Source organism: Ailuropoda melanoleuca, chromosome 1, assembly GCF_002007445.2.
Source record: "Ailuropoda melanoleuca isolate Jingjing chromosome 1, ASM200744v2, whole genome shotgun sequence".
NCBI lineage: Eukaryota > Metazoa > Chordata > Mammalia > Carnivora > Ursidae > Ailuropoda > Ailuropoda melanoleuca.
The window spans coordinates 8,512,476-8,532,545 of record NC_048218.1 but is presented as its reverse complement, the minus strand read 5'-3'; the positions used below and the strand labels follow the sequence as shown (position 1 = coordinate 8,532,545).

Here is a 20,070-nt window from a genome sequence, read left to right as displayed (position 1 = left end):
AGTGATTCTCCCAACACCCGAGATTGGCCTGGGAAGTAAATCTGCTGGAAGGTACGTGAGTTCAGATGTTGTGGATTGAAGGAAGGAGAGAGCTCTCGGGCTCGCGTTCAGGCTCACCACTTCCTTCTGAGATTGAGACCCACGTGCTGGTTGTCTACCCTGCTGTTCACCCTGTGCCTTTGCAGTTATGTCCAGGGATCAGGTAGCAAAGCACACCAGGGTGGGAGCGCCCATCTCCCAGCCTCAGCAGTAAATGTTATTGTTCTAGGACTTCTCCTAGTAATTGTGTTTTTCTTGGCAGGGATTGATTCAGACATGGGCATGTGACCTTCCCTGACCTATGAGATGTGGCCAGCTGGCTTCTGGAAAGGGTTTCCTCTAATACAGAGAGACAGGAAAGGAACAAACACGTGACTTTTTTTGTTCCTCTCTTTAATTGTGGGAGAATGTAATGCCCGATGTGCGGCAGACATCTGAGGCCACAGCAGGAAAAGGCCGAGGATAAGTCAACCCACCATGAGGAGCATGTAAGCACAAAAAGGCTCGTCTTCCTAGGATGTCACTGAGCCCTTGCATTAGCCAAATACAGGAATATGCTCCCCCAGACCAGTTGCTTGCCTCGGCACTGTTGACCTTCTGTGATGGGGCAGGGGGTGCTGTCCTGAGCGTTATAGGATGTTCGTCCGCATCTCGGCCTTTGTCCTCTAGATGCCAATAGCACCTCCCACCCCCAGCCCCCACTGTAACAGCCAGAAATGCCTCCAGACGTTGTCCAGTGTCCCGCAGGGGCAGAAGTGCCCCCGTTCGAGAACCACAGCTCTAGACTTTTGGCTGTGAGGTGATACATTTCTTCATTTCGATTTGTGTAGTTGGATGAGCTGTGCTCTACAGCCCAATGCTTGGTAACTGAGTCCGCAATGTCGTACCATCCTAAACCCATGGGAACCCGTTTCCTCTGTGGGCAGAAGCAGGCACACTTGCTTCCCAACAGTGAAGGTGTTTGTGTGTCCTTAAAAGATGCCGCCTGTGCCATGCTGATCGGCGCCCTCCATCTGCATCAGCGTGGCTCTGGCTGGAATCAAGGCATGTACAGAGAAACTGCGGAGAATTTTGTCTCCCTGCCGCCCTGCTTTCATCCTCACTGCATAAGCCCCATTGTGTCTGAGGAGGTGGTGTTCCTTCAGCGCCTGCTTTATGCCAGCCATGTGTCCAGCCTCTTGGTTCTGGGTGTCCCGGGCAGTTTTACAGCAGTTGGGTTCTGGAGAGCACAGCGAGCTTGGGCCAGAGTGAATCTGGAGAGAGCCAGCCTTTCCTGCCTCTGTCACCATTCCCGGGTGCCTCATTGGCAGGCTTTTTCCTCCCATCGTTGTTCTTCAGCTGCCGCCTGCTTCTATGCAGATAGCTTATCTCAGGGACCGGGAAGCGTAGAGGAGGAGAACCACAGGTCAGATTCGGAGCAGAGTGAACAGGCCAAGCTGCATTGGAGAGCTGTGTTCTTCACCTCCCAGCTGCGACTCTGAATGAGTTCGTTGGGGCGCCTGCAGGTCACATGATCCCAGCACCCAGTGTGGTGCCCGAGGCTCTGTGCAGAACCAGAGTGCTCGGGGAGGATGCGTCCCGAGCCCCACACAGCCACGCTGAACCCATTTTGCTTCAACACCGAGGATTGGGAAGTGCTGCTCTGGAGAGCTGGAGAAACCTGCAGAAGGAGATAACATTTAATCTCGTTTGAGTGCCAGTTCTGTTCTTCTGGGTGTGAATTTTAAAGAATATTGAGTTCTACCAGTAGAACTTTGGGGACTGAAGCCTGTTTGGGATTTATAATAAGATTCTTTGCCCAAGAGATTCTTGCTGCTTTTCTGGCCCTGACTTTAACGAGTTGGTTTCTGTATAATAGGCTTTTGTTTGTTTGTTAAATATATCATTTGTATGTGGGTTAAAATACATTTAAAAAAGCAGAAAAGAAGGTGTGTCCAGACAGCAAGTCATTTAGTATCTTAATGATGTGCTCACTTTTATGAGATCTTCTGGTTTGCGGTTATAAATTCTTAAGTATTTTAGTATTCTCTGCATCACGTATGTGTCAGTGGTTAGTCCTGAAGGGCGTGTTTGCCCCACATGTTCATTTCCTTTTATGTGGTTCACTATCGAACTCTGCTGCCTTGACCTCCTCCTGCCCTTGTCCATCATCCCAGCCTCTTGGCTCATAGCCCCCAAAAATAGAATGATTCCCTTTAGTGAGCTCCTGTTACGAGCTTGTCACTCATTGTTTCTCAAACCTATAATCCTCCAAAGTTGGTGCTGTTCAACCCCTTTTACTGGTGAGGACAATGAGGGGAGCTCCGGCTTGCTTGAGCCTTCTTCGTTCAACGTCCAGTGTTCAGCTCAGCCAGTGTGGCTGCAGAGCCCACGAGCAGTTGCATGGCTGGGAGGGAGGGCTCAGGACCAGCACTGCAATGGGAAAAGAATAAGACGTAAGTCTGGAAACATGGAAGGCATTGCAGCTAGCCATCTTAAGTTTCTGTGTGGGAAGACAGGGAAAATTGCTGTTAGTGGTGAGAGGGTGTGGTTTCTACAATAGATGCAATAAACTCACAAGGGGAAAAATAAAGAGCAATATTTGGACGTGTGTTGCAGCTTGCCTTCTATGAGGTAGGAACGCTATGCTGTGGTTTGTTTGGGAGTTTTTTGGTTTGTTTTTTTGGAGAGGGAGAGAGGGGAGGGGCAAAGGGAGAAAAATCTCAAGCAGTCTTCACACCCAGCACGGATTCCCAACACTGGGCTCAATCCCACAACCCTGAGATCATGACCTGAGCTGAAATCAAGAGTCAGACGCTTAACCGACTCAGCCACCCAGGCACCCCTGTCAATGTTTTAAGGAGTTTTCTTTTTTAATATTTATTTTTTTATTTTTTTTAAGATTTTATTTATTTATTTGACAGAGATAGAGACAGCCAGAGAGAGAGGGAACACAAGCAAGGGGAGTGGGAGAGGAAGAAGCAGGCTCATAGCAGAGGAGCCTGATGTGGGACTTGATCCCGTAATGCCGGGATCACGCCCTGAGCCGAAGGCAGACGCTTAACCACTGCGCTACCCAGGCGCCCCTCAAAAACTGTGGTTATTCATTGAGGTGGGCTGGGTCCATCGGAACTACTTGCTTGCAGAGGGAACTTGGTCAAGATCCTTATTTTTGCTGGGCCTCNTCCCTCCACAGCAGAGCCAGCTCCCGTGCAGCTGAGAAAAATGAGGACTGCCCTGCTGAGGCGTTGGCCCAGGGCTTGTTGGTACCAGGGCCGTCGTGTCCGCAGACGTGTGGTCCGTGGCTGCGGAGGTGGCTCGGCCTGCTGTCACTGGCCTGGTCCGGCCTGGGGTAGCCACCACCTCGGCCTCCGGGCCGCGCTCTGTAAAGCCTCCCGCAGCGTGTGCTCAGCCTTCCATGGGGCTCCTAGCAGGCAGCGTGGTGTTTGCTCAGAAAGCCCAAGTTAATATCAGCTCTGGCAGTAAGATAGAGCCGATTCCAAAGGAAGAAAAATAATTGTAAGACATTTTTAAAAGCAAAAACCACATTCTGATGCACCTCTCCCGCGTGCGGGAGGCCGAGTGAAGCCGAGACCACTGTGGCGTGTTGGCAGCTGCACTGCAAGCCGAGGTTGTGCGGTGTGGACGTGGTAAGGCCGGAGGGGACGACTCCAGGGTCACCGCTCGGCAGGGTTGCCCGCAGCAATTAGCTGACGCGGCAGCACCGCACAGCCACGTTTCAGCCTGGGACCTTGTTAAGAAGGAAGGTCTTTCCAGAGGGGATGTGCGGGTTCACTCCTCTGGTTCAACAGAAGCGGACTTCATTGGTTCTGTGGGAAATCCCAGCTCCCTGTGCTCCTCCTGTCGCTCGCTGTCCCCGCCCTCCCAGATTGGCACGGTGGCTGAGTCACTGCCATTTCAGGTAGGACGTGACGCTCTTCACCATCTCCGCCTTCAGGACTTGGCCTACTTTCATGTGGGGAGTCCTGGCCAATTTGTTATTACTCAGTGTCTGTCCTGTTTTGCTTCTGTCTGAAGGGCCCCATTGGTGTCCCTTGGCAAGGATTTAATGAATGTTCGGGCTTGTGCCACCTGGCCAGCCTTACAGTGCACTTCGGTTTTGCGGCATGAAACGAACAGCCTTTTAAAGATGACCAACTTCCAGAAGGAAGACCTGCTGGTATTTACCATTTGCTTGATGCGAGCCCTGCTTCGAAATTGGCTTGCTTGTGTTTCTTTAGAGATGAGCATCTGACATTCTAAAGTCAGTGTTATCACTGTGAAGAGCAGGTTTGAGTGATCTCTTCTAGGAACTCTGGAAAATCAAATATAACTCACCCCCTTCCCATATTGTTGAAGTCTCTTTAAAAAATTTTTAATTGTGGTTAAATATATGTAACATACAATTTATCTTAACCATTTTTAAGTGTATTAAAGTACTTTCTGAGTCCGTAGTCTACCCTTTTGGAATTTTTAATCCTGTTTCTTACACAGAACCGGTCTATGTCATGCTAAGAGTCCTAGAGAACATCAGGTTGCCAGATAGCATGATGTCAATGTAAAACAAAGTGCAGCACAGACGTTGTCGTGGGTGGAGCGAAGCGAGACACTTCCTGGTCTCTATTAACGAAGCTTGGATGTGGTTCAAACCTTTCTTTTTCAAACTTAGCGTTTTATAGATTTTTTATTATTTTATTTTAAGGTCAGCCTGCTGAGCTGATGCATAAAATGAGGTCTAAACTATTGTATCTTGACTATAGCTGAAGGAATGCTTTCTTGAGGAAAATAAGGAAGGAAGGTTTATTTCTGCTTTAATCCTAGCTTTTCCTTTCTGTTTAGCATTTTTCAAAGTGATTTTGAAAAAATGGCCATTTTTTCCTTCCAGATTTATGAGTTTCCTTGAGGTATTTATTCTATAGCTGAAGAACATTTCTCATCTTTTTTTTAATATACATCATTTTATTCAGTGTTTATCATATGTGTTGTATCTGTAATATAAATATATATATTATGTACTATATTTGTGTATCCATATCTCTCTATGTATCTGTTAAGCTTACTTGGGTCTCTGATTTCCTGAAAAACACAACCCAAACAATGAAACTTCCCTGGAAATACTCACTGGGCTTTTCCTGCTGGAGAAGCACAGTGCTGGGATAGAGGCTGGCAAGAACAAGGCAGCGTTGGTGTGGCCCTCCGTGACCCACACCCGGGTTCCAGTCTTGGCAGCTCTCCAACAGCCAGGAGCGGGTGAAAAGGAAATCAGGAGCTTTCAAGCACTAGAAAGTGGACTCAGTTCAGGTGGCTATTTTACTAATTAAGGGTTAAAAACACACTCAGGGGCACCTGGGTGGCTAAGTTGATTAAGTGTAGGACTCTTGGTTTTGGCTCAGGTCGTGATCTTAGGGTCGTGAGATCAAGCCCTTTACTGGGCTCTATACTGAGCGTGGAGTCTGCTTGGGATTCTCTCTCTCCCTCTGCCCCTTCCCCCCACAACCCTGCTCACTTACACGATCTCTCTCTCTCGAAAAAAAAAAACAAAACAAAACACCAAGACCTTACACTCAGGAGAGGCTGGACTGAGTCCCTGGGTCCCTTCAGGATTTATTAAAAGGAGTCCCTTTGTTCTCTGTGAGAAAAGAGTTTTCAGTTTGTTCAACAAGCAAATGTCACTCGAGAGAGTTCATGGTTCTTACAGCTCCGCTACAGGACCAGTTGGGTGAAACACAGCATTCATTTCTTTTTTCTTTTGGGTGATAAAATATACATGAAATTTACCATTTTAACTGTCTACAAGTGTACCGTTTCAGCGTATTTACCTTGAACAACCAGCACCAACATGCAAAACAGACCATTCCCACTAAACACGGGCTGCCCTCCCCACCTCCACCAATCCCTGGCCCCCTCCCCCAATTCCGCGTTCTGTGTCTGTCACTTTGACTACTCTAGGGACCTCATCTAAGTGGAATCATCCAGTGTGTGTCCTTTTGCGTCTGGCCTGTTGCACTGAGTGCAGTGTCTTTGAGGTTCGTTCATGTAGTAGTGTGTGTCAGGATTTTCTTCCTGCTTAAGGCTGAGAAACAGTCCACTGTACATGTGGACCACATTTTATCGATCCATTAGTTGACATTTGGGTTGTTTTCACCTTTCGGCTATTGTGAATAGTGCTGCAGTGAACATGGGTGTGTAAATACCTGTTTGAGTCCTTGCTCTCTGTTCTTTTGCACATGTGCTCAGAAGTAGAATCGCTGGATCATACAGTAGTTTGGTAAACAAGTCAAATACTTAATCATTTTTAACGATTTTATTTATTTTATTTTTTTTTTAAGATTTTATTTATTTATTTGACAGAGAGAGATAGCCAGTGAGAGAGGGAACACAAGCAGGGGGAGTGGGAGAGGAAGAAGCAGGCTCCTAGCGGAGGATATGGGGCTTGATCCCAGGACCCTGAGATCACGCCCTGAGCCAAAGGCAGATGCTTAACGACTGCGCCATCCAGGTGCCCCATTATTTTTTTTAAGTAAACTCTCCACCCAACGTGGGGCTCGAACTAACGACCCCCAGATCAACAGTGCTCTGCTGACTGAGCTGGCCAGGTGCCCCTAATCTTTTGAGGAGCCACCATCCTGTTTGCACAGCGATTATACCATTTTACATTCTCACCAACAGTGCACAGCACTCAGTTTTGGAACCTCCTAGGCCAAGGCTATTCTAAATCGAACATTTTCTTTTTCAAAAGCAGCGACAGCCATGGGCATCTGGCTTGATCTCACTGTCAGAGAGCATGAAGCAGAAGGCATCCAATTTCTTACTGAGAAGTGTTTTTCGGGTCCCAAAGGTGGGCTGGCCACATGGGCCAAGCACTTCCTTGTGTGCAGGGACACCCTAGTTGACAGCTCCCCGGTAGAGGAGCTCCTGAGTCAGTGGTGGCTGACTGAAGAAAGCCACCATGGCTGAACCAGCACCCTGAGCTCTGAATCTTTAGCAGCCAAAGTGGGGGAATGAATCATTGGATGACTCGTTCCCTTTTAAGTTTGCCCTGAAAGTGTTGAGATTGTCCCCTCATGGCCGTGCGTTAGCCCTCAGCGAAACTAAGGGAAAAGTCTTGTAGAGGGAGAATTTGGGGGAGCCAGAGTAGGAACCGTCATGGTGGCCACTGTTTACTTAATGGCACCAAGAGTTGGCTTATGTTCCCCTTCGGGCACGTTTGCAAGGTGCTATAGCACTACTTACCCAGAAGGGTTTGTTTTGCTTTGGGTTTTTTTTGTTTNGTTTACTTAATGGCACCAAGAGTTGGCTTATGTTCCCCTTCGGGCACGTTTGCAAGGTGCTATAGCACTACTCACCCAGAAGGGTTTGTTTTGCTTTGTTTTTTTTTTGTTTTTTGNGCTTTGGGTTTTTTTTGTTTTTTTTTTTAATTCATTTAGCCAACGTATAGTACATCATTTGTTTCAGATGTAGTGTTCCATAATTCATCAGTTGCATATAGCACCTAGTGCTCCTCACATCATGTGCCCTCCTTAATGCCCATTACCCAGTTCCCCACCCCCACACACACCCACCTCCCCTCCAGCAACCCTCAGTTCGTTTCCTAGAGTTAAGAGTCTCTCATGGTTTTTCTCCCTCTCTGATGACTTCCCATTCAGTTTTTCCTTCTTTCCCCTATGATCCTCCTTCCTGTTTCTTATATTCCACAAATGAATGAAACCATATAATAATTGTCTTTCTCTGATTAACTGAGTTTGCTTAGCATAATACCCTCCAGTTCCATCCATGTCAATGCAAATGGTAGGTATTCATCCTTTCTGATGGCTGAGTAATATTCCATCGTATATATGGACCACATCTTCTTCATCCATTCATCTATTGAAGGGCAGCTCGGCTCCTTCCACAGTTTGGCTACTGTGGACATTGCTGCTATGAACATTGGGGTACAGTTGCCCCTTCTTTTCACTACATCTGTATCTTTAGGGTAAATTCCTAGTAGTGCAATTGCTGGATCGTAGGGTAGCTCTATTTTTAACGTCTTGAGGAACCTCTGTACTGTTTTCGAGAGTGGCTGCACCAGTTTGCATTCCCACTAACAGTGTAAGAGGGTTCCCCTTTCTCCGCATCCTCGCCAACATTTGTTGTTTCCTGCCTTGTTAATTTTAGCCATTCTGACTGGTGTGAGGTGGTATTTCATTGTGGTTTTGATTTGTATTTTCCTGATGCCAGGTGATATAGAGTATTTTTTCATGTGTCTGTTGGCCATTTGTATGTCTTCTTTGGAGAAATGTCTGTTCCTGTTTTCTGCCCATTTCTTTTTTTTTTTTTTTTTTTTTTTTTAAAATTTTTTTTTTTTTTTTCGAAAAGAGAAGAAAGCCGGGGGGGAANGAGAGAGGGAACACAAGCAGGGGAAGTGGGAGAGGAAGAAGCAGGCTCATAGCAGAAGAGCCCGATGTGGGACTCGATCCCATAACGCTGGGATCACGCCCTGAGCCAAAGGCAGACGCCTAACCGCTGTGCCACCCAGGCGCCCCTTTCTGCCCATTTCTTGACTGGATTATTTGTTTTTTGGGTGTTGAGTCTGATAAGTTCTTTATAGATCTTGGATACCAGCCCTTTATCTGCAACGTCATTTGCAAATATCTTTTTCCATTCTGTAGGTTGCCTTTTAGTTTTGTCGACTGTTTCCTTTGCTGTGCAGAAGCTTTTTATCTTGATGAAATCCCAGTAGTTCATTTTTGCTTTTGTTTCCCTTGCCTTTGGAGACGTGTCTAGCAAGAAGCTGCTGTGGCTGAGGTGGAAGAGGCTGCTGCCTGTGTTCTTCTCTAGGATTTTGATGGGTTCCTGTCTCACATTTAGGTCTTTCATCCATTTTGAGTCTGTTCTTGTGTATGGTGTAAGAGAGTGGTCCAGTTTCATTCTTTCACATGTGGCTGTCCTGTTTTCCCAGCACCATTTATTGAAGAGACTATCTTTTTTCCATTGGATGTTTTTTCCTGATTCGTCAAAGATTACTTGACCCTAGAGTTGAGGGTCCATTCTGGGTTCTCTATTCTGTCCCATTGGTTTGTGTGTGTTTTTGTGCCAGTACCATACTGTCTTGATGATTACAACTTTGTAATAGAGCTTGAAGTCTGGCATTGTGATGCCCCCAGCTTTGGTTTTCTTTTTCAACATTCCCCTGGAGATTTGGGGTCTTTTCTGGTTCCATACAAATTCTAGGATTATTTGTCCCAGCTCTGTGAAAAAAGTTGATGGTATTTTAATAGGGATTGCGTTGAATGTGTAGATTGCTCTGGGTAGCATAGATATTTTAACATATCTCAATATCATAAAAGCCATCTATGAAAAGCCCACAGTGAATATAATTCTTAATGGGGAAAAACTGAGAGCTTTTCCCCTAAGGTCAGGAACACAACAAGGATGCCCACTCTCACCACAGTTGTTCAATATAGTACTAGAAGTCCGAGCCTTAACAATCAGACAACAAAAAGAAAAGGCATTCAAATTGGCAAAGAAGTCAAAGTCTCATTCTTCGCAGATGACATACTGTATGTAGAAAACCCAAAAAGCTCCACCCCCAAATTGCTAGAACTCGTACAGGAATTCAGCAACGTGGCAGGATATAAAAATCAATGCACAGAAATAAGTTGCATTTCTGAACACTAACAATGAAACAGAAGAAAGAGAAATTAAGGAATCGATCCCATTTACAATTGTACCAAAAACCGTAAGATACCTAGGAATAAAGCTAACCAAAGAAGTAAAGGATCTGTACTCTAAAAACTACAAAACACTTACAAAAGAAATTGAGGAAGACACAAAGAGATGGAAAAACATTCCATTCTCACAGAAAGTGTTTTTAGATAGGCTCACAGCCTTATTTCCTGCATGAAGTCTGTCACTCTGGGGGAGGAGGAGCTCTCTTAGGGAAATCCTTTGTTTCCAGAAGTGCTCTGAATCTACTGCTTGCAAAGCATTTTTCAAATGGTGATTCTAATCTTCAGTTTTAAGACTTGAAAAATGTTGGGGCGCCTGGGTGGCTAGCTGTCTGCCTTCCGCTTGGGTCATGATCCCAGGGTTCTGGGATGGATCCTTGGGCTCCTTGCTCAGCAGGGAGCCTGCTTCTCCCTCTCCCTCTGCCTGCTGCTCCCCTTGCTTGTACTCTCTCTCTCACTATCTGTCAAATAAATAAATAAAATCTTTTTTAAAAAAAGACTTGCAAAATGTCTGTTTAGAAATTTTCTTTAAATGTCACTTAGGAAATACTTTATTTTCCCTTTTAATCCTAAATATTAATTACTATTTATCTTGTCCTCTGTCTTCTTAAAAGGAAGTCGACCTCATCAGTGCAGATTTCCTCCTTGGCTACAGGGTCTCTTGGGATTTTCATCATAGTTTGGGTCTGCAGGGATCTTACTTATCTCCAAGCATAGAGCAGTTTGAGCTTTGCTTTTCTGATTTGATATATTTCTCACCCTTCATCGACACACTTAACTAGTGTCCTTGTTTGCTTTGGGGACAATAAAGGGCATTATCTGTAAATGAGGGGGTTTTGGTGGATTGTTTTAAAATGCATCTTCTCTCCATCTCGAAGTCTTGTGCTTCATTTTCAGTTTGTCATGATAATAAGAGGTGTTTGCTGGCTGCTTACATTGCTCTACTCTTTGTATGGGGTGTCTCGTTGGATGCTTGCAGCTCTGTGAGGTGCCATGATCTCCATTTTTATAGATGAAATGATAGCCAGAAAGTTTAAAGAATTTGCCTTGTTAGCAAATGGTGGAATAGGAGTGCCAGGCTCTCACCCCCAAGCTCACATAATAAACCAGTATTATAATATTTCAGTCTTGTTTGTTTGTCTAACCTCAGTGTAGAAGCAGTTGTCAAGTGCCAGGCTCTGTGGAAAGTGGGTTAGCACAATCGCTCTGACCTAGGCACAATTTTAGCCCCATGATTAGTGAAGAAAATGATGCAGATGGGTTGACTCTCCTTACCGCCCCAAGGAGAGGCTCTCAAGGTCTGTCTCGCCACATCCTGACCCTAGATGAGGAACTTAACTTGGCTCACAATCTCTCGGTGGCTCTGCTCTGCTTCTGAACTTGTGTGCTTTGATCTAGCTTGACAACCTCATGGGTGAAAAGAAGGGTATTTTCTTGTAGTTTTAATTGCGTTTTTCTTACCAGGAACGACAAGCAGCTTCTCATTTTTCTAAGTACGATCTGTTTATATCCTTTGTTTTTGCTGAATTTTCAGGTCTGACAGCTTCCTTTATCTTTCTGCCTTTCCCTCAACAGCACTGAGCCCCTTTCTCAGACATGCCATGTTTGTGTGGATTAACACAGACAGCAAACAATGAATAATCCATTCCACAGTTACCGGTGGCAGCCTCAGTTCTTGTTATGTTTCTTTTCCTATGTCTTTTTTCAAATTAAATTAAGTCACACCTTTAAATGAGAAAGAAGTAGCAAGCAGCCTCATTCATTTGGAATGGATCGTTGTGGTTCCTTGTAATTGCGTTTATGTGGGAAGAGGTTTATCAGTCAGGATAGAGAGGGTTATGCCATGGTAACAAACAGTCCCTAATCTCGGTGAGTTTTATATGGTTGAGCTCTGCCTCACCGGGTCAGCACGTGGTTTCTGCTCTGTAATTTCTCAGGGAGCCAGGCTGGGAGGGGCTTCAGCTCAACCCACATGTCCATGATCTTAGAGTCAAGAAAAGAGAACCCAACAAGCTTTGAGTTGGTTTTTAAAGGCTGTGCCTGCGTGACTCATATCACTCCACTCATCCCACTGGCCAGAGTCAGTCATGCTGCCACACCCAGGTTCAAAAGGGTAGAGAAATGGGATTCTGTATGTGCACAGCCCAGGGAAGGCGAACGCTGGTGTGTCCCAGGTGACCACCACAGTGGGTGTGCCCCCTCTTTTCCACTTCAAACAGCAGAAGTCCTTAGAGTACACTGAGCAGTATGAGAGTGGGTAGTGACTTAAAAAACAAGTGCTAGGGGGTGCCTGGGTGGCTCAGTCGGTTAAGTGTCTGACTCTTGATTTCAGCTCAGGTCATGATCTCAGGGTTCATGAGATCGAGCCCCGCATTGGGCTTTGTGCTCAGCATGGAGTCTGCTTGATATTCTCTCCCCCCCCCAATAAATAAATAAAATCATTAAAAATTTACTTTGTTGGCTTTCCCTTTGTTTTAAAATATCACACTTTTTTTATATGTTTTAAGGTATTTTTGTTGATGACCTCTGGTTATATGGGGNGGTTCATGAGATCGAGCCCCGCATTGGGCTTTGTGCTCAGCATGGAGTCTGCTTGATATTCTCTCCCCCCCCAATAAATAAATAAAATCATTAAAAAATTACTTTGTTGGCTTTCCCTTTGTTTTAAAATATCACACTTTTTTATATGTTTTAAGGTATTTTTGTTGATGACCTCTGGTTATATGGGGTTTTTTTTTGAGGTGCAGGTTTACTGAATTTGGGGGTTTTGTTAGACTACAGGCTTCCTATGAAAGATATTATTTTCCTTCCTTTCCCTTTACCTCCGTGTATGTTTTAGGGGCAGGATCATATTCTTTGTTTATAAAAAGAAAGCTGTCATGGCCTTAAGACCATATGGTCCAGGGGCCAGCAGTTGGGAGACACAGATAGAATGCAGTTGGCATCACACACATCTTATGACATTCTTCCAGAATGCCTGCTTTGTTTTAGGCTCTGTGCAGGGTGCTGAAAACCAGAGAGGGGAAGACAACAGATCCAGCCCTCAAGTTTCTCTCCGCCAGTTCAGGCCCGGAGCTGACAATCATTAGGACAGTTGTAAATCGGTGACGGATATGCACATGGAGCCCAGGGCAGGAGTAACTAAACACGCAGGTTGGGGCACCCTGGCAGAGCGGGGACCATTCTGCCTCCAGGAAAGGGGACTCTAAATCTCATGTGACGAAAGTTAGCTAGGTGGACGGGAAGGAGGGTGGGCAGAGGGACAGGGAGCACAGGCAGGAATCACAAATGGATCTGCATTGCTACAAAGTTTGAAGCTGAAGCATGAAGAGGTGGGGGCAGGGGGGATGCAAAGCAGACAGGAGTCATGCTATGGAGGCCTTGGAGTGGCTTTTTAAGAAGCATGGACTCTACCCTGTAGGCTTTGAGCCAATATTTGTGGATTGTTCCATAAAGACACTTTGTATTATAAGATTGAGTCAGGAGGAGCCACCCAGCCACAGCACTCTGCCTGTGGTCACTTGAGGCCGTGCAGAATGGCATTGATCTGCTCGCACTCCTGACCGTGTTTCTCATGTACCACACATACCCCGGCGGCTTTAGCGCAGATAAGGCCTGTGTCCAGCTGGCAGAGGCCTGGCCCAGGACTCCTGTTGCTGCATCCCAGCAGGGTAGAACATTTCTCCTGTGGGACGTGGGTCCTTCCCACCCAGCAGGATCACCCAACTGCTGAAGATGCCAGGAGTCATGGCCTAGAGGTGTCCCCCCGCCCCCGTTTCTTCTGGGGTGACCCCTCACTCAGAGCCACCTGGCCGTGAAGCTGAGCTGGGAGAATGATGGGTATCAGTCAGACTTCTTCTTCTCCCTGAGCGGATTCCAGGGGCTTCCCCAGCACACAGACAAGGGTTGTCTTAGGGATGGGAGTCACATCCCCTGATGAAGTCTGTGTTCTGCTTAGCTTCATGTGTGGACTGGAGCCCTCACCGGTACCCGGGTTTCCATGTGTGGCTGAGGAGCTGGTCTGATGGTGACAGGGTCTCCCTTGCTCTTGATTCTGATGCCTGCCTCATCTCCAGGATTGCTAGCGCTTCGCTTATATGCGTGTCCCTAGAGCCTGGCTCATGACCCCCCAGTGTTCCCCATGCAGATGCTCTGTCTTCCTTTTGCATCTGCTCATGTCTTCCTGGCCCTGGCAGATTTGCTTTACTTGGTAAATGTTGCTGCCTTCTTTCTCATGTTTTNTTCGCTTATATGCGTGTCCCTAGAGCCTGGCTCATGACCCCCCAGTGTTCCCCATGCAGATGCTCTGTCTTCTTTTGCATCTGCTCGTGTCTTCCTGGCCCTGGCAGATTTGCTTTACTTGGTAAATGTTGCTGCCTTCTTTCTCATGTTTTCCTTCTTGTTTTCCAGGCCCTGCAGAGTAACCTGAGGTATTCCTTATTGCCAAGACGGCTCGTTATCAGCAAGAGGTTAGCTCAGTGCTTGCATCCTGCTTTGCCCAGCGGTGTGCACCTAAAAGCCCTAGAAACCTATGAGATTATCTTCAAAATTGTGGGGACCAAATGGCTGGCCAAGGATTTGTTCCTATACAGGTATAGTAGCTTCCCTACCATGTTACATTCTTATTACCTGAATAATCCATAGTTCAGTTCATAAAATGAGAAAATAACAAACAAAATAGGGAGTGGTGAGCAACAATTCATCGTAAAGACGCCAGCAGGAGACAACCAGCGCTCGCCTGTGAAGCGCATCCTCCCAGGCCTTTCTTTAAGTGGGTTCTAAGTAGGACCGTGATGGACCTACTGTCTAGATGCCTGCTCTTTGCTGAACGGTACGTTGTGACCGTCCCGTGACAAGCAAGCAGACGTCTGCAGCCCCAGTAAAAACAGCCGGCTGGGTGCTTTTGAAAACTCCCTTTGGCTGGGTGATTGTTGCAAACTTCGGATTCGGTGTCTCATTTATCCCTTGTCTCCCTTTCTTCTTTCCCAAAGCTGTGGGTTGTTTCCTCTTCTGGCGAATGCAGCCATGTCGGTGAGGCCCGTGCTGCTCGGCCTGTATGAGAAATACTTTCTCCCGCTGCAGAAGCTGCTCCTGCCCAGTCTCCAGGCCTTCATTGTGGGCCTGCTGCCCGGCCTGGAGGAGGGCTCGGAGATCTACGACAGGTGGGTCTCATCCTGACAGGTGTGCTTGCGTGTGGTGCTGCCTTTTGGGAGTAGCGGGGAAGGAGGTACAGAGGTCTGCATCCCAGGGAAAGGTGCAGAAGTCGAGGTGATGCTTGACGTTGCTGTGCTGGTCTTTGCTTGACCAGATACTGTGTCCTCCTGGGAACTGCCTCCAGTTACAGGTGAGAGTCAGAAAGTGAGAAGGTTTCCCAGAGCCCCACTCAGCGAGTGGCAGAGCTGGGGTCCTAAGCCACATAGGTCAGATTCCAAAGTTTTCCTTCTTCCCATTACACTAGGCTGCTTCTCAGTCAAAACAGAGCCATGCTTCATGGATGGCTGGGGCTCGCAAAGGCGATGCTAAGCAGAACAGCTTGACAAATTTCAGCAGCACTTGGGGAAATGTGTAAAGCTTATACGCATGAAAGTTCACGCAGGGGTTATTTTTTGGTCATGCTTAGGAGCANGGTCTTTGCTTGACCAGATACTGTGTCCTCCTGGGAACTGCCTCCAGTTACAGGTGAGAGTCAGAAAGTGAGAAGGTTTCCCAGAGCCCCACTCAGCGAGTGGCAGAGCTGGGGTCCTAAGCCACATAGGTCAGATTCCAAAGTTTTCCTTCTTCCCATTACACTAGGCTGCTTCTCAGTCAAAACAGAGCCATGCTTCATGGATGGCTGGGGCTCGCAAAGGCGATGCTAAGCAGAACAGCTTGACAAATTTCAGCAGCACTTGGGGAAATGTGTAAAGCTTATACGGCATGAAAGTTCACGCAGGGGTTATTTTTTGGTCATGCTTAGGAGCAGAAGGAAGCATAAATCCCTTCAGACTACTGGGTATACACAGTATCCTGTTTCTCTGGGGAATTATCTCCCAACCTATTAACCGTTCTGAGTGATCGCTGATTAACCTCTGTTAATAGGACCTGCCTTAAGAACCCCTGTGCAGCCTGACTGGGAGGTTTAGAAACCTCTGTGCTTGCAAAAGTTTCCATTTGACTGCACCACGTACTGCTCACATTTCCCCCATTCCAGAGGCCCCAGTCACACCGCCTTTGTCAACGTTGGCAATGACGGGGGCGGGGGTGGGGCTGGGTGGAATCAAGAAGTCAATCCAAGGTCTGTTTGGAGTGCTCCCGTAGACTCAGAGAAACCAGATAATTAGAATGGTTTGAGGGATTGTGGCCAGTGACCAAGGGTACATTTAAGTCATGAGCATTTGTAGTAGAATCTGACAAACCTAACCAAAAATTTGCACGTCAAACATTTCAAGCTTTCACATAGATCAGGTGGTGGCTTCCTCCTTCCCAGTGAAGAGTCCGCCTTTGCAGTGGGTTGGGTTGGTGGGACCCACTTCTTAGGATGCAGAGTCTGTCCCGTTGCTGTTTTACGCCTATGGCGGAACGCAGGATTGGCAGGTGTGTGGAGGGAGGGAGCGGAAGGTCATGTTAGAGTCAGCGAGAGGACCCCTACCAGATCTGTCTTGACCTCTAGTCCCAGGCTCTTTCTACAAGTTCTGGCCCATTCATGTTTCCCAAACAGATCCGTGTATGTGTGTATATAGATGTTTTTTCCATCATCTGATAGAGGAACACATCAGTTCCCAAAAGGTATTGCAGTTTTTTTTAATTTGTAAGAATGAATCACACCAGAAGATTGTAAATAGTTCTCTTAGTTGATCAGTGAGGGTTCATTTGAACGGTTGCTAAAGTTGCTCAACATGGATTTTTTTGGTGTGATTCCTTGACATCGAACCAAGAGCTGAGTAGAGCTGCATGAATCACCGAGTACATGGAGCCGTGACAGAAAACCAGGCCATGTCTGCAGTACCCCAAAGCCATTCGTTATCAGCTCTCCGAGGTGGATGCTGGCGAGGGTTCTAGAATCTTAGAGTGGGTGTGTATGGGCACAGTAATCGGGATGACTGCACCAGAGTCTTTGGTCCCTGTATCCATGTTAGTTTGAGAGAAGTCGGCAACTCTTTCTTGCCCTAAGTGCTCAGGAGCCGAGGCAGCCACCCCAGCAAACACTGCAGGATAGGAAAGGGAGGGGCGAGGGGGGTCCTCATGTCCCCGTTGGCAGCAAATGCAGAGGGCTGAGTTAGGCTGGGGCCGCTGCAGGCCCGGTGACTCACGAGTTCCCTGGAGGCGCAGACTGTTCCTGGCTTGTGCTTGTCCGTGAACCCTAAGAACGGAAACTCTGGCCAGTGTTAGGACTAACGCTTCACCCTGGCTTTCTAACCCTTGTGTGCCTGCAAACTACTCCTGGCCAGATCTTCTTCTTTAAAGTGTGCAAGAAGTCGCTTCACAGCTGAGTTTTGCTGCACTGAGAAAGCAGGAGTAGTGGGGAGAAAGTACCAGACTCCTCTTCTGAGAATTTGGGGGAAAGGTGACTATTCTCAGAGGTCTGTAAGCAAGCAAAAATGTGAATCAGCGGTTCTCAGCTGGGCTGATTTGTATTCCCCGGGGACATTTGGCATCCTTCTTCGGGCTGTTACCACTGGTAGAGAGGGTGCTGCTGGCATCTAGCGCTACACGTCCTGCAGGGACACGACTGTCCCCACGACGAAGGCTCATCTGGCCCTAAAGTCCATCGTGTCAGGGCTGAGAGAGCCCAATTTAAATAGTTGAAATATATATATATTTTTAAAGATTTATTGATTTATTAGAGAGCGCGCGCACACGCGCTCACATGCTCGAGCAGGGGGAGGGAAGGTGGGGGGGAGGCAGAGAGAGAGAATCTCAAGCAGACTCCCTGCCGAACACAGAGCCCAACACAGGGCTCAGTCCCGACCCTGAGATCATGAGCTGAGCTGAAATCAAGAGTCGGATGCTTAACTGACTGAGCCACCCAGGTGCCCACAAACATATTTATTGACCTTTCTTTTGGTTGATTCCAGGCACCATAGTGAGCTCTGCTGGTTCTAAAATTTTTTTATCCCTCTGGGCATGGACCCGACTTATGGTGGTACAGGACGCTGTTGTCACTGTTGTGCTCGTTCAGATGCTCACACCCCAAGCTCTTTGCTCTTGTGACAGCTTGGCTTTCCAGGACCCTCCACTAGGCAAGTGACTACAAGGCCAAAGTTGGGAAAGGCTTGGGGTTCACGGCAAGCAGTCTGTGTCACTTGCTGTCCGTCGAATAGAGGAGAGCATTTTGGTGTCGTCTGAGTGAGCTGGTGTTCACGGGAGGCATGAGTACGCCAGCCAGGGAGAGGCAGGGAGGGATGGAAACGGGGGGTTTGGAGGTTGCTGGTTGATTCTGAATAGAAAAGATTCGTGTCCTGGGCTCTAAACTGTGTGTGCTAATTTTGGAACTTCACATCTGAGTTGATGGGAGTAATTCTTATTTAGTGGGGAGTTACTTGACTCCTAACCCAGTAATCTTGCTCTTCACTGTGCTTTCCATAGCAAAGGCTTGTCATAATTGCCCTTTTGTGAACCATGGCATCATTTAAGTTTTTAATATCTATTAATTTTTTAGGATAAAATGAAACTTAAGCTGTATTTCTTTAATAAAACTAGCCGGAGCACTCTGAGTATTGAAGAAGGGATAGCTGAGGTGGCATTTCCCAGATTTCTTGTCAGTGGAACCCTTCTGTGGAACAGCTTGTGGCCAATGTTCCGTGGAACTGACTTTGGGAATACACTGTTGGGAGCAAAGCGGGATGTGCTATCAGTGTGTGCGCTGCAGTGTTTGCGATGGGTTTTATTTCAGCGTCAGTCTTCCCCTGAGAGGGATCCTGGAGAGAGGGGAGCGCTCCCGGGGGCTTTTTTGCTTAATCTCCTGCTGTAGGAATCTGCCTAGCTCGGGGACATCCTGTCTGCCCAGGGGACAGTGCCCCCTCTGCCCCACCTGCTGCACCGTGCTTCCGCCTCAAATTGGGGCCTTTGCTGCGCTGTTTTCAAAGCTGGGCAAGATAAGCTATATTTGTTTGCTGAGCCTCAATAGCAGATCAGTTGGAATCTTTAGCCACGAAACCCTTGTGTGTGCTTCTCCTAAACATTTGGCTGTTACTCATGCCTCTTCAGTTTTGTTTTTTCTGTGAATATGATACTGTGCATCATTTGGACAGTAAAATTCAAATATTTTATGAGTTAAAAAGTTTCAGACTAGCCTTAAAGAGAACAAAATCCACTGTTAATATAAAAAGGTAGTAGGGGCACCTGGATAGCTCAGTCGATTAAGCGTCTGACTCTTGGTTTTGGCTCAGGTCATGATCTCAGGGTCGTGAGATCGAGCCCTGCATTGGGCTCCACGTCAGTGGGGAGTCTGCCTGAGATTCTCTCTCCCTCTGCCCCTCCCCCACTCACATGCTCTCTCACTCTCTCTAAAATAAATAAATAAATCTTTTAAAAAAAGAAGATAGTAGATAATTTTTTTATGAAAAGTCTTTGTATACCTGGAAAGTAAGCTGAAGACGATTTGAGATGTAATAAAAGGGAAAGAGTGGCATTCATTTCACACTGATTTTGAGTGCCAGCTGCATGTCTGACAGTCATCCGGATGCTAAGGACGTGTCAGCAAACAGCGCAGACCCGGTGGTCATGGAAGGCGGTGGGGCCCGGGCGACGGCTCTGTTCACCCATGCGAAGTTCTACACGAGACTCTCCGGTCCTGCTCAGAACATCTCCATCGCTCCTCTGTATCTCACAGCTGACAGCTAACGTGCACAGACATTAAACTCGTCTTAGGGACCACTGCCAGGAAGCAGACACAGGATTTGGACGACAGCGGCCTGACTCCAGGAACCTGGGTAGCCCACTGCATCACACTGGGCTACTCCTTCTGTGATGTTTGTGTGTCTTCTTTGCAAACAGGAGACGTGAAGGATGGAATTTTCTTGGGTTTTGAGTCCGTTTGCTCATTCAGTGAAAGCCTCTTGTGGGAATTTGCCTCTGCTGTTTTATGGGCAGGGGCAATCATCAGCCTGGCAAAGCTGTTTTCATTGTTGACAGGGAAGGTGCCTTAGTCAGCTGCACGCAGGCCACTGAGCAGAGGGGAGGCCTGGCTTCGGTCCGCATCCATGGAAAAAACAAACCCGGATGTGTTGATGACGCTGCTTCTCTTAAAGGACGGACGTGAAGTTGCTGATGGCGTGTCAGGGGAGAGAGACCCAGATAGAGATAAGGGACAAAGAAATGTCTGGCATCAGCAGGAGAACTTCCCAGAGTGGGAGTCAACATAGGG

General features: G+C 47.2%; 1 protein-coding gene across 4 annotated transcripts in view; it reads left to right on the top strand.

Annotated features, from left to right (window-relative positions):
* The window catches only part of DOP1B (DOP1 leucine zipper like protein B), a 104,270-nt gene that overhangs the window by 18,632 nt on the left and 65,568 nt on the right, over positions 1 to 20,070 (top strand). For all 4 annotated transcript variants that reach the window (XR_004623904.1, XM_011222101.3, XM_019797303.2 and 1 more), the window contains exons 3-4: positions 14,136 to 14,317; positions 14,717 to 14,887. Coding sequence is in view for 3 of the 4 variants with exons in the window: in XM_011222101.3 (XP_011220403.2) it covers positions 14,136 to 14,317; positions 14,717 to 14,887 (353 nt within the window). In the remaining variant the exon portion in view is untranslated. The remainder of the gene's footprint in view (positions 1 to 14,135; positions 14,318 to 14,716; positions 14,888 to 20,070) is intronic.